The 13,838-nt window shown below is 39.7% G+C and overlaps 1 protein-coding gene across 1 annotated transcript in view; it reads left to right on the top strand.

Moving 5' to 3' along the window:
• The window catches only part of CNTNAP2 (contactin associated protein 2), a 1,667,645-nt gene that overhangs the window by 948,817 nt on the left and 704,990 nt on the right, over nt 1-13,838 (top strand). The window contains exon 9 of the mRNA XM_084620442.1: nt 2,455-2,604. Coding sequence (XP_084476568.1) covers nt 2,455-2,604 — 150 coding nt within the window. The remainder of the gene's footprint in view (nt 1-2,454; nt 2,605-13,838) is intronic.

Below are 13,838 nucleotides of genomic sequence, written 5' to 3'. Positions count from 1 at the left end.
CTCTGCAAATCACTACTAGGAAAACACCTTGTGGTGAAGGTTCTAAGACCTGGGATCATTTCCAGATGCGTATCCACAAGCATCTTAATCTCTTGTAGTTACTTTCTAAATTCTTCCTTCTTTGAGAAAATGATACTGACTTACTTCAACAAATATTCACAGTCATGCTAATGTGCAACTGTAACCCTCACATCTTCTGGGTGTGGTGTTCTGTCCCATCTAATGGCACTGAGATCACTTAGAGAGAGATTAATGAGTCTGCTCTACAGCCTTAGCTAAGAGGCATATGGCTTTTAGCTCATGCACTAGGCTCCAGAGGCCTCAGGTTTGATCCCACCCGCTGATGACCAGGGTCTGTCAGTGTTACACAACTCACCTCACCATTTCATCCCCTTTGAATTTGGCAAGAGGATTTTAAAATGTTTAATTATGCAAAAAATTCAGTGACCCTGTAATGTGCACAAGTTCAGTTCAAGGGAACAATGAATGATCTGGTACAAGTCCAAATAGGTTTTTAAATGATTGGCCATATGAATCTACAAAATCATTATACCACATTTTAACTATGCCCTGATATTTATGAACAGCTTTGCTTACTGTAGATTTTTTTTTTAATGACAATTTTAGGTCGGAGCCTTGTGAAACAACCAGGTTTTCTTCCCCCTGCAGTTTTTCTTTGTGGAACCTGAGATTATTTTTTTTTAATGAGCAGAAATTAATTGTGAAACTTCAACACTTGGTAGCAAAACATTTTTTGTGTTTTAAAGAAATTGCTTTCCCGTCCCCCACAAACATATCAGTCATTTTGCATTTTCATGAAAACCTGAAAAAAAAAAAAAAGAAACAAAACTACAAAAATGTTTTGCAAACCATGTTCTGCTGTTCATGCATCTGGCAGCCCCATCCATTCATGAAGTAGATTCCTTTTTTTAAAGTTAGATAATACCGTTAGTGAGATTCTGCCCCCTACTCGCATGGAGTGGTACTCCAAAAGTAATCCCATTGAAATCAACATGTTAAAGACTTGCAGAAACTGGCCCTATTATTTTAAACAGTCTGTTTGGAAAATGCTGCTCCATTCCAGAGGAACTCCTGAACTATTCAGCAACCCTCTATTTCTCCCTTTACTTACACTGCAGTCTCGTAATTTACAGATTTTGGGGTGTGGAGTGTAATGGTTGTTAATTAAGTATGAAGCAAAGTAGATGTATATCTATTACATCCAAAGGTTACAACCTCTATTCTTATCAAGTTCTGGTGCATCTTTATCTGCTAAACTGAATGCGTAGAAGCAATAGAAAAAGAACACCTTTAAAGATAACAGGGTGTCATTAGAGTTTAGTGTTTGCCATGAACACCATCTATTATATGAAAGGCTATGGTTGTTAAAATCTTTGGTGCATGGATAATAATCCTTTTAGTGTTTTGACTTATCCATTTTATTAGATCCAATGTTATGATGTATCATATTTAGTTTTAGAGACAATTCGCTTGTACTGTATGGTATTATATTGTGTTCTATCTATTGTGTACTGTTAATGTGATTCAGTAATTGAGTCTGAAGAATATGTTTGTGATACGTGATACAGTGCATTCAAAATGTCAAAAAGAAAATATTTGGAATTGTTTCATTAGATAGCATGCTGATTAACAGACATGATATGGCTTATGTGTATAGAAATGATCATAATGAAAAGTACTGATTAATTCAATGAACAATCTCACTAGCCTAAAGTACCAGTCCAGACAGTCGAGTAACATGACCTCATACCAGCAGATGGGTACCAAGCACAAAACTTTTATATCAGCTCCCTATAGAGGAAGCTGAAGACTAAGTAGATAAGTCCTCTTCATTTGTACCACCAGAGACTACTGCTTAGCTAAGCTTAAGGGTTTGGGTGGTTGGTTGTTTTGCAATGGCTCTATGATCATTGTCTTTCTTTTCTATTTCTAACACCATTTTATAATGACAGGATTTGTTTTTGAATAAGGCTTCCCTTTAAGACTTTCTTCTTCTTTTCTCATTTTCCTTCCCCTTGTGTTGGTACCAAGCACTCATTAGGGGCAAGAATCAGACATATGTCCTCTGTTTTGTTACCTATTATAATTAAATGGACATATAAATATTTTTCTTTTGAGTTTGTTTGTAGATACAGTAAAGGATATTCCTTTTACAGTTAAACATTGAATATGGCCTTTTGATGAGTGAAATGATGTTTGCTTTAAAACAATTATATACTTTTGCATGATGAATGAGCAGTCCGAAAGTTGCATTCATGATGATGATTATGATTTCATATTTACTTCTACAAGAATGTCTAGATGTCTCAATCCACACTAGGTCCTTGTACAAAACTTGTGTCACGTGCCTGGCGCTTAGAATTGATGCAATAAACAAATTTAAATAAGTAAATAATGAACTCAAGAAGGTTCCACCCTTTCTTTTCTTTCCAGGCTCAGGACTCAACGATGGGCAATGGCATGAAATCCGGTTTCTAGCTAAGGAAAACTTTGCTGTCCTCACTATTGATGGAGATGAAGCCTCAGCAGTTCGAACAAACAGTCCTCTGCAAGTTAAAACTGGGGAGAAATATTTCTTTGGAGGTAAAAACTGCAGTACTAGCATATCTGCTTAGTGCTGTCCTTTTGTTTTCTATACAATAGATAAATGTGGATATTAGGGTGGAACTCAGTCCTCATAGAGTGTTAGTATTTTGGATCTTATACAAGTGGCTTAGGTGATGACTGCCCCCCAAAAAATCTACTCTTTGTTTTATTAGCCTTTCTTTCCCCCATCCATGGCAGTTCCCGAAACTACATGAGATGCTTTATCCTACTTTCTGAGGAGTGCATTCCCAAATCCACTTTTTTGCAACTTAAAATCTGTTGGTGAAAGTTTGGCACAGAGGCAGAACCCTGTAGTAAGGGTGGCACAGAGCTGGTTGCCTCTTACTGGGAGCTCCCTGATGCCGCTTTCTGAAAAGGTACATCATACTGTCTCCACGATGTGGAGCCGGTTACACTAGCTAGTATGGAGTTGGAGTATGGACCTGCCTCTTCCTCTTTTGAGCCGTGATTTGGGAACACATTTCTATTTAGGACAGGACTTAACCATGTGTTTAACTTTAAGCATGTGCTTAATACTGTTGGAGTCGATGGAATGTAAGTGCATGCTTAGAGTGGAGACTGTGTTGAGTATGGATGGACTTAAGCACATATTTGACTGTTTTTTAAAATTGGGGCTTTAGGTTGACTAACACTATGAGGCAGGAGTAGTCCATGTACTCCAGTAAGGTTAAGAGTACAACTGTTAAAAGCCCTGAGCGAAGGCAACTTCTTTTGCTCTCCCACACCATCTTGTGTTAGCTACAAGGGTATAGAATTTTGTTTTCAATTTCAAAAAGCCTATTTCATTGCAGATACATGATTATAATATACTGTTTTAGATAAAGGTTGTGCGTACGTCAGCTATCTTATTTTATCACATTCAGTAATGGCCTGCCCACGCAGTCTTTACTCAGGCAAATCTCCCATTTGGGATCGAACACTGAGATCAATGGAATTTTTGCACTGATTGATCCAAAGATAATGTGAGTTTGTACATCAGGACGCTGGGCATAAAATAACTTTGTAGGGTTTTTAAATAGAAATGTGCCATGTTTTTAAACTAGCTATTTTAATCTTGCAAGCTGAACAGCTAATGGGGAAATAATACAGTACTATATATGCTCCTGTTACTCCAGGGATAGAAAAGTTACTGAGATTATGATTTTTAGTGCCCAAAGCAGAAAGAACAAAAAATCCTTTCAAGCTTATTCTCATTTCATTATCTCTCTTCTGTGAAATCATTAAAAATATATATGGAAATTAGTGTTTAAATAGTCTTACAAAAACGTATATACACTTTATTAAGAATAGCTCTAATCCTTTTGATAATCTATGCCACAGATTTCTGGGAAACCTCATGGTAGTGATGATAATGAAAAGCACTTCTTGACAGCTAACGCCTGTCGTAGTTTAATCTGGCAATATTTATAATAAAAGTTCACCTGTCACATAAGTTAACCAGTGTTCATTCACCCTGTCTCTGCAACTCCTTGTGGTCATCCATCTTTCCCTGTGTCCCTACTACTTCAGTCAATGTCTAGGTCATGCATCTTACAGTGTTGTCTCAACCAAGAGCCCCAAGATAGCCAACTGCCTCACAAAATATTTTGAAAGGTTGTTTTCCATTCAAGAACATACTGCTCTGACTTTACCTCAAAATAATTAGGGACTTAAATGGTCTCACTGAAACAAGTTATGAAGGAAGAGAAAAATGAGATGAAATAAAAAACTAATATGCCTAACACATTTTGTGTTAAACCCTGAAAAAGCTAATCTAGAAGGTACAAACCATGCCATTATAAAGAATAAGCAATATTTTATATTTCTGGAGACTGCATCCTTTCTCCCTAGCATGTCTTTTATCCTTTGACCCTTTGACTTTAATCTTCTGATAGACAGACAGCATGTAGTCTCACGGTAGATATCATTTCCCTTTCCACTCACTGTCACGTATCTGATGTCATCCCATTTCTTCTGTGATCATTTTGATATTAAAGGTTAATTTATAATTCCAGAACCCCTCTCCCCATGCAAGTATTTACACAGATGCGGTCCTCCGTAGGATAAGGGAGTCTCACATCAACTGTCTTTTGTATTTTTCCCAGATCTGTTCAGCATTGTACTTGTTGCTTTGGATCAACAGTATGTGTCCTCTTTTACAACTTGAAGTTATTTTGAAGATGTATCCAAAGAACAGATATTTTGCATACCTTGTGTCCAAACTGGTTTCCAAATAAGCACCCTTCCCTCAATACCACACTTTTGCATTTTAATTGTCCTGGAAGGTATCTTGAACACAAAGCAAGCTTGCTTTCTGAGGGACATGTCTGTTTAAACTTCTCTCAACACTAATTCTGCATTATATCAACTATAAATTACTGACAGTTTAAAGTCAATCTCTTGCATAAATATGTTAAAAAATCTAGACAATATGTTCACAAACTGCTGCAAACGGCAAGGGGTATTATTCCCTTTCTATGGAGGTATTCCCCTCTACTTTTTTTCTCCATTAGTTTTCTGATCTTTTGCTGTGTGTGTTTTGTGGGCAGTAAGACTGAGAAGAGTTGGGGACAGTGAAGCTTGTATTGTCTTTTTGCACTGTTCAATAATTGTTCCATTTCCACTGAAATCAGGAGAAGTTTTGCCATTCACTTTAGCAGGGGCAAGATCTGACCACACTGTGTGAATTATGTATCTCTTTTTTTTTCCTCTGCAGAATATTCATGGCCAGTCAGTCAGCAAAGGGATCATTTGATTCTCCCCCAAATTCAAGGGCATAGAAAATGTTTTTTGTTCACTAATGGATGACTAGTCAAAATCATTATCTGGGTGATAGCTAAAGATGTTTCAGGTGTTTAAAGGAAGGCTAGATAGATACGTGCCTGGCTGGAGAACTGAGTACAACAGGTATAGGTATTCTACTGAGACTTTGGAAATGATTTTCCAGGGGGGACTATCCCAAAGCTGAAAATCAGATGGCCAGCTCTGGTTATATTAATACCAACACCACCTCTCCCCACCTGGGTTAAAATGAGCCTGGGAGGTGTAGCGAGCCCCCTTGGCAACTTTTCACCTCCAAATGAGCTTCCTTTCTGGACACTTTGACTTCGACAGCATCAGTTCTCCAACAGCTTTATCTCCCTAAGGCGAGTTAATATTTACTCATTTCTTTTTGTCATTGACAACACTGTTTTGTCAGGTTGATCCTGCTCCCAGAATTGCCAGTTGGCCAGATGCTATGTGACATGCACATCATATTCATGTGCTATTGTCATTTGAACTGATATGTCCTTTATGATCTCAGGGGGAAGAAAAAAGGGAAGGAGGAGGAAAGATGTATGGAGTTAATAGATGGATATTTAAACATCCCAAAGATAGTTTGGCACATTGAGACTGTTCTTACAAGGACTGTAAAACTTTTCTAGGCGTCTCTGATAACAAATGCTGTCCTAATTATATTTTTCCTACGTTATCCTTGAAACCTCTACATAAATGTCACATCTCATATATTCAAACTTTCCCCAGTGGGATTTCAAAACAAGTCTTTGTTATACTAATGCCTTAAAAAAAAAAACCCACGTACGTTGGGATGGTTGTTCTTTGTTTACCAAGATTTTAAAGATCGCTTTTTTCAGCACAGCAATGAAGCATTTTTTAAAATAGAAATTGTAGAATGAATAGCAAAGTAATTAAATACAGTAATTTACCCACCAGATTGACTCTATTTTTGTGAGTATTACTATCGAGTTATACTGTCATCAGCACTATTGCACTATATTTTCCCATGGAAATTTTTCCTTGAAAATGCACGTTCATATTTAGTGAAAATAGCTTTTGCATTGAAAACATGCTAAGGGTGCATTGTTGATAGGAAAATAGATACTTGAGTTTATATTGGTAATTAATTAAAATTCAGGTGAGAGGAAGGAAACAATCATATGAAATGGCAACAGTTTTCAGGCAAAATAAAATAAAACTGAATTTCACAAGGTTCTCGTTCTCAGTTGTATCTATGAAAGTCTACAGTTTTACTTCTTTAAATTCTTATTTCAGGCTTCTTGATGATTCACTCTGAGACAATGGAGGAGGGTAAGGGTCCCAGCATGGCTGTGCAGGACTTAGCTGAGTCACAAGTCAGGTGCCAAGGATGGGGGGAGAGCAGGCTCTGTGAGGATGCTACTTACTTGTGTTCTCCGGGCAAAGAGCTATAATGAGGGCAAGAAGAAGCAAGGTATAGGCAATGCTGCGATAGGTTGGTCTCTTGGCTGGACATGAAAAGAGTAGCATGCTGCCCCTGGTAATGGCCTGCCCCACCTGGTAGTGGTTCCTCACTAGACTCTTGAGTGAAATAGCAATTCTGAAAAAATCATGACTTGGGCACTCCTTTGAATCAAAATTCCTTTTGGAGCTAGTCCTTCCATAAAGCTGAGAATAAATTTGCAATCTAGCCCTTCGTTTGGATGGAATTGTTTGTCCTTGGTAGACTACACAGCCACCAAAATGTTTTACACAATATATCATGATTAGTATTTAGGCAAAGCTCTGAATATAGGCAGCTAACAGGAGAGTTTCAGAAGGCGTAGCTGTGGACTCTGTGTTTGGAGGTAGCAGGACTTAGTGAATGTTGTGTTTGCTTGTTTTCTCTCTCCCTCTGTACAGGCTCCATAGCCATGCTTTGGCTTCCTGAGTAAGCAGCTGAGATAGGTTTGTTTGTTGGTGCATTGGCAGAGGTGAAAGTAAGCCGGTACACCCCGGTACAGCGTACTGGTAAGAGCTGATGTGCCATACCAGGACCAGCTTTCCGAGAGGGCAATTTAAAGCCCTGGGGTAGCTGTGGTGGGGATTTAAAGGGCCCCGGAGCTCCAGCCCCTGCTACGCCCCCCCACCCCCGGGGCCCTTTAAATCCCCGCCTGAGCCCTGCCGCCGCTACCCCAGGGTTCGGGCAGCAGGGCTCAGGCGGGGATTTAAAGGGCCCCAGGTGGAGGTAGCAGCATCTGGAGCTCTGGGGCCCTTTAAATCCCTGTTGCAGCCCTGCCGCCGCTACCCTGGGGCTTGGGCAGCAGGGCTCAGGTGGGGATTTAAAGGGCCCTGAAGCTCCAGCCACTGCTACTGCCCGGGACCCTTTAAATCCCAGCCTGAGCCCTGCTGCCCAAGCCCCGGGGTAGCAGCAGTTGTGGGTCTCTGGCGGGGATTTAAAGGGCCCCGGAGCTCCAGCCACTACTACTGCCCCAGCCCTTTAAATCCCCACCAGAGCCCTGCTGCCGAAGCCCTGGGGTAGTGGTTGTGAGGCTCTGGCGGGCATTTAAAGGGTCGGGGCAGTAGCGGTGGCTGAAGCCCTGGGGCCCTTTAAATCCCCGATAGAGCCCAGTCACCGCTATCCCAGGGCTCGGGGAGCAGGGCTCAGGCTGGGATTTAAAGGGATCAGGGCTCCGGCAGCTGCTACCATAGTGGAGCCCCAGGCCCTTTAAAGCTCTGCCAAAGCTCAGAGCCCCAGGGTAGTGGTGGCAGCCAGGAGCCCCCAGGGCTCCTCAGTGATTTAAAGGGCCCGGGGCTCTGCTGCGGTAGTGGCAGCTGGAGCCCTGGCCCTTTAAATTGCCCCCAAGCTACCAGCTGCAGAGGCTCCCAGCCGCCACTACTGCAGCTGGAGCCCTGGCCCTTTAAATCAAGTTTTAAAGTGTCCGGGGATTTAAGGCCCTGCCTCTTCCGGTTGGGGCCACGCCCCTGCTCAGGACTCCGGCGTACCGGTAAGTCCTCTAACTTACTTTCACCCTTGTGCATTAGTAAAGTCCATGAGGCTGTGACCCTGGGAGCTTTGATCAGTCCCACTGTTTGCAATCTGAGTGTTTGGTTGCTCCCTGGTGGTGAGGGGCAGAAGTGAGCTATGCTGAGTATGGAGACTTGGTATGAAAAGTCACTTGGTAGGCAAACACAAGAGCTGAGAACAGAGGCAGGTAACAGGAGAGGAAGGGAGCCTGGAGAAGGCATGTGAGAAGTTGATGAAGTTATGGACTGACTTAAAAACATTGTGTTTGGTACCAAAATGAAAATTTATCATGTACTAACTAACTGCTGCTACTCTGAAACCTGTACTAACTACCGTATACTAACAATATTATTCTATGGTCTAGAAGCTTAGTTTGTGATTTCTGTACCATGTTGCTAACTTTTCTAGTTTTGATATATTGCACTGAGTCATAAGAGGGTTGTGGGTTTTTTTTGTGCCTAAGAGTAAATCATTTTCAGTGCACATACTGTATGTCTCTTTCTCTCTCTCTCTCCCTCTGTACTTCTCTGATGTCTCTCAGTAGATACTGAGATATTCTCCAGGGAAAGACAGAAATTATTGTTTTATTCAAATCTATAAATTAAGGAAAGCTGTGTTAAAGGTTGTGTGTTTCGGGTGTGTGTGTATTTAGTGGGGTGCTAATTGGTTGAGTCAGTCTCCCTTTAATAGTCTATAATTCTCTCACTTAATTCCCTTTCCTTTCTTTTCATGGGGTTAGGGGATTGAAAGGAGTAAGCTTCCCTTTCCTGCAAAGTCTCTAGAGAATGATGTTGCTTTGTTGTTTTCCAATTATGTGCATAAAATGAAAGGGAAGAATAGAGGAAGTGAATTGCCAAGTGAAAATGAGTCCATTAACCCTGACAGAAATTGTTTACGCCTTTAGAGATAAGGGGCTTTCATAAAGCTTTTTAAGCTTGCACCAAAGCACCTGATAGTTGCCCAATGCCCAGAGGAAAGATTGATTTGGGACATTATTTTTAATTCCAGTTATAAAACATTCTTTTTACATTTTCTCACTGGTTTATCTATGGGAGAGTTTTAGTGCTAGTAGTAATCCTACAGTGATAGCAAAGATATGCAGTGAGCATCTGTCAGTCCACTGCTTCCCTTTTCTTTTCTGACAAGCTAAGCTTTAGATGAATGGACTACATGGCAAGTTTCCTGTGGGACATTGGTCTGTGGCTTATAGTAATTCCTTGGCTTCTGTATGAGTGTAGAAAATGCACTGTGGATGGAATCTTATCTATGTAGTCGGACTCGTTTGTTTCTGAAAGCCGGGTTGATATAATTTCCCCTCGGGTTTGGTCGGAGGGATAAAAAGAGAGGCAATGAAAGAAAACACCTTTGTCTGTGTTCAGCACACTGAATTTTTCTATGTGTGAGTCCTTCCTTCTTGAAAACCTGTCATTCACATCTAAAGTGTGTGTGTGAGGCACATAGAATTTTGTCATGTTATCTATTGTCAGCAGACTCTGAATCATGTTATAGACCTGACCAGTCCAAAGTATTGCCATTGGGTTTGAAAACTTTCATACTGGCAAGAGGAAATGTATATCAGGTAGCAAGGATTCATGGGATTTTTGCGAGCTCATGATATACCACAAAGATGGCAGTTTTAATTAATATATATCAGACGTCATATAGCAAAGGAAGATATTCAGCCAGTCAAAACCTAAATCACCTATTTGATCAATGGTACTGAAAGCCTTATTGTTCTAATAGACAAATTGTCAAAACCTGCAGCTTCTCGTACCCACAAATAATAATTGTGTCTGGATGTATGTTAATCGTCATTTGCATATGCACATATTGGTGAAGAGTGCAAGTGCATTTCTTGCAGATACAAGAACAGCATGATTTTAAAATTTTATGGACGTTTATAGACAACTTTAAAGCTGTATGGACATAATTCTTCTGTGAGTTCTCGCAATGCAAATTCAAAAGAACTCAATGCAGAATCTGACCAGAGTGTCTTGGTCTCATCAGTCCTCCAGCTCACTCTCACAAACAGGTGCACACAGGAGTGACAGAAATAAAGGAACTGGCTATGGAACTTTTTTTTTAATCTATTCTCATGCTGTTCAATAGAAGAATAAAGAATGCAGAAGTATAGAACTTTCAAACTCTCACAAAGCAAGAAAAACTGTAATTAACTTTTGTTTCTTCTCTCTTCTTTGGATCTTCATTTGTCCTGTATGGTAGAACATAGATTCCTGTGATTACAAACACTTGAGCCTCACTTTGTTATTTAATGAATGAAACAATGTGTCCTCCACCATGAACATTGACACTAAATTCATCCACACTTTGGTTATGGAACCTGCAGAACTGGTGGGCATTGGGGTTCAAAGTGGCAGTAGCTGTTAACTCTTGTGATTTTTATACCATTTCATCACATTTAGGTTTTGTTCCATACATGCAGATGATGTCAGAATTCTGGGGAAATTAGACTGACATGAGGTAAAGTAACATAGACACCATGTGATTAAACTTCAGTAACGCAGACTATATTGTTTGTGATGCAGCGATATGCCAGTCCATGCTGTACCCTGGCCCACTATATACTACAATGCACACATAAGTGCTATAAACTGGGAACCTAGTTGAGCTTATAAAGAAAGACAGTCTCAGTCAGAAATCCATCTTTATCATATGTTTGATCTCTTATCTGGGTGGGTAAAGTGAGTATAGGAATGGATCTAAGTGCGGGACTTGTTGGAATAGATTGAGTTGTTGTCTGAAGACCCATTAAAAATTAGAAATCTCTGCCAACTGCAAAATGAATGAATGAAGTTTTGAGATGTGTTCTGCTGGTTCCTCTGCCACGTGATATAAATCCGCAAACTGAGTCTGATGTTAGATGAAGCCAACATACCTAGAAGTTTCTTAAGGAAAAAAAAAATCAATCAATTGTGTTGGCTTTACTCTGCCTTTCCCCTCCTCATTAACACTGAAGCCATTCTCTATAGGTAGAGGATGAAAAAGAAATACAGATTTTTTTTTTTAATGCATACTCCCCTCTCTTCTGTGACTTTGAAAACTAAAGCTGGAAAAGGACTAGGAAAAACCTATTATAGGTAACAATTCTGCACTGGCAGGGGATGGAGTAGATTCACTCAGTAAGGCCTTAACATCTTTAAGTTGTGTTGGCTATATGACTTGTTTGTTTTTTCCATTTAGCACAATAAACGTATTGTTGCCTATTCCCTGGTCAGGAACAAATTATATCAACTGCTAGAATATTACAGTGAATCAAGTTAGAAATATATAAGAATTGCTGTACAAATGTGATTTAGTCTATTTAGAGAGGGAATGGTTTATGAAAGAAGGAAACTGCTGTGCTAACTTAGAAAATATCCCAGTTTGTGGTTGACCCACTAGGGTCAACAAGTAGTTTGAATAATCATCTTCTAACAATAAAAACAAAATGGTTTATGTGCATGTTTGTTATCTAAGATGATAATCCTGAAAAAATTACACATGTGAGTAGTCTCATTGACTCCAGTGTGGCTATATGTGTAAAAATCTTTCCAGGATCAGATCTAACATACTAATAGCCCCTGAAATTCATTTTGTGGTTACTTGTGTATTTTCCAAATATTTAGAGATACCTCTCTGTCTCTCTGTTTCAAATGATGCAGCATATCTTGGAACAAAATGAGCCAGATTGTCGAAAGTATTTAGGTACACTTGTCTTCAGAAAAAGAATAGAAAAAGGCAAACTTTTCAAGATGGCATGTTCCAGTGCTTACAGAAATGATCTTTGTGCTCAATAAAATAAGAACTAAATATAGTTACTTCAATAGCAATTACTCGCCCTTCCTCCTACCTGGCATGTGCGTGCATACTGGCTGAATGTTTCTTAGTGCTGATTATAAATAATGGCTCATGTACGAAATCTGACTGGTGCCCCAGTTAAATCTGTAATTACTCTCTGCTGCTTCTACAGTATAAACTGTAGGCAGCCTCTTGATTTATAGGACTGGCGATCAATTAAATCCAAGCATGCCTAAAATTCCGGTTTGCCTTTAGCCCCTTGCACTGAACACAATAAATCCCATTATATGTAAGTGGTAATCTAGGTCTGCTACAAAAATATTTGTTAAAACTTCTGTAAATCATGTGTAGCTTTATAGGGTTTATATTTTTTCCAAAATATGGACATTAGCTCATCGCAGTCAGTGGATTAAAGCTGATCTGCCTGCTTAAATTGGCAAAACTGGACCATGAAGCGGAAATTGAATATTTAAAGCCTTCTATTTCTATTATCAATAAAGCATTGAGCTTACCTTAATAATGCATTCCTGTATGAAATAATAAATTGTTGCTGAATGAGTCCCCAAAATGGGCTGTTGATAGCAACTGGTTTATTGCCCTAGATTATATATTGTCATTTTACAAGCATAAAATACTGTTTGAATTACCAAAATGCGTCTGCTTGAGTTTAGCTTGAGGTGGAAAATGTTTTGGTAATGCGGTGCTGAATGTTTAATGTTAAGAGTCCATAAAGGGGAATTAAATTGTTCACCAGCAAATGATGAGACTATTGGAACATTTTGAGTTATTAATTCTAGTCCTATGAAAGGTGCAGTCATTCTCTTTATTAACGGAGTTACCAGAATCCATAAGTTTATTTTTCTCCCTCTATGTCAGAGCAACTTATCTGTAACTAGACAATTGTCCTAGTTTTAAATGTATATATGTGAATGAAAAGGAAGAGGTACAGGCAGTGTTTTCCCTGACATTTTTCTCCGGGGTGATTTTCAGAGCAAATGATTACAAAGCTAGCTGCACCTCTTTATCCTTTCTGGTCTCTGAGTGCATCCCCTTGGGCGTTAGGCCGTCTACCTATCACAGGATGGAATTTTGCAGTTTTCTCACTCCTAGGCTGGGTCTTGGCCTGCAAAATCCTGAGTACCGACTATTGTTACTCTGACTGAGTTTGGACACCTGTGATTCTTCCCCATGGAAATCTTTAACCAAACAATTTCCTTAAAATCAAAGTATTGTTTAAGTAAGAAAGAACAATGTAGTGTATTAGAGAAAAATAGGATTTTTGAAACAACAGTCTACACATGTCTTTTACCAATGCCCTACCATCCTTGGATAGTGATCACAGCACGCCTAGCTTCTTCAGAAACCCCAGTGTGTTCCTGTGTCTCAGGACTTGTCTACACTGGCAAGTTTTGTCAATGAAACTAATGGCGACAAGGAAAAATCGACAAAAGCAAAGTCACCAAAGCATGTCTACATTTGTTCCCTCTGTTGACAGATCATGTCCACATTTGAGGCACCTTTGTCAACAGTGAGAACAATGGAGTGTGGGTATGTATCCCACAGTACCTGGTGACACCATCTGTTGCTAGGCATTATGGGAATGTGGAAACAGAGCGCGGCGCATCCTGGGATGTGCAAAATGTACCGTCATGCACCGTTTTTTGTCCCA

The sequence above is a fragment of the Lepidochelys olivacea genome, assembly GCF_965140295.1.
Source record: "Lepidochelys olivacea isolate rLepOli2 genome assembly, chromosome: 2".
Classification (NCBI taxonomy): Eukaryota; Metazoa; Chordata; order Testudines; family Cheloniidae; genus Lepidochelys; species Lepidochelys olivacea.
The sequence above is the reverse complement of the archived record's forward strand: the minus strand, read 5'-3'. Positions and strand labels throughout refer to the sequence as shown.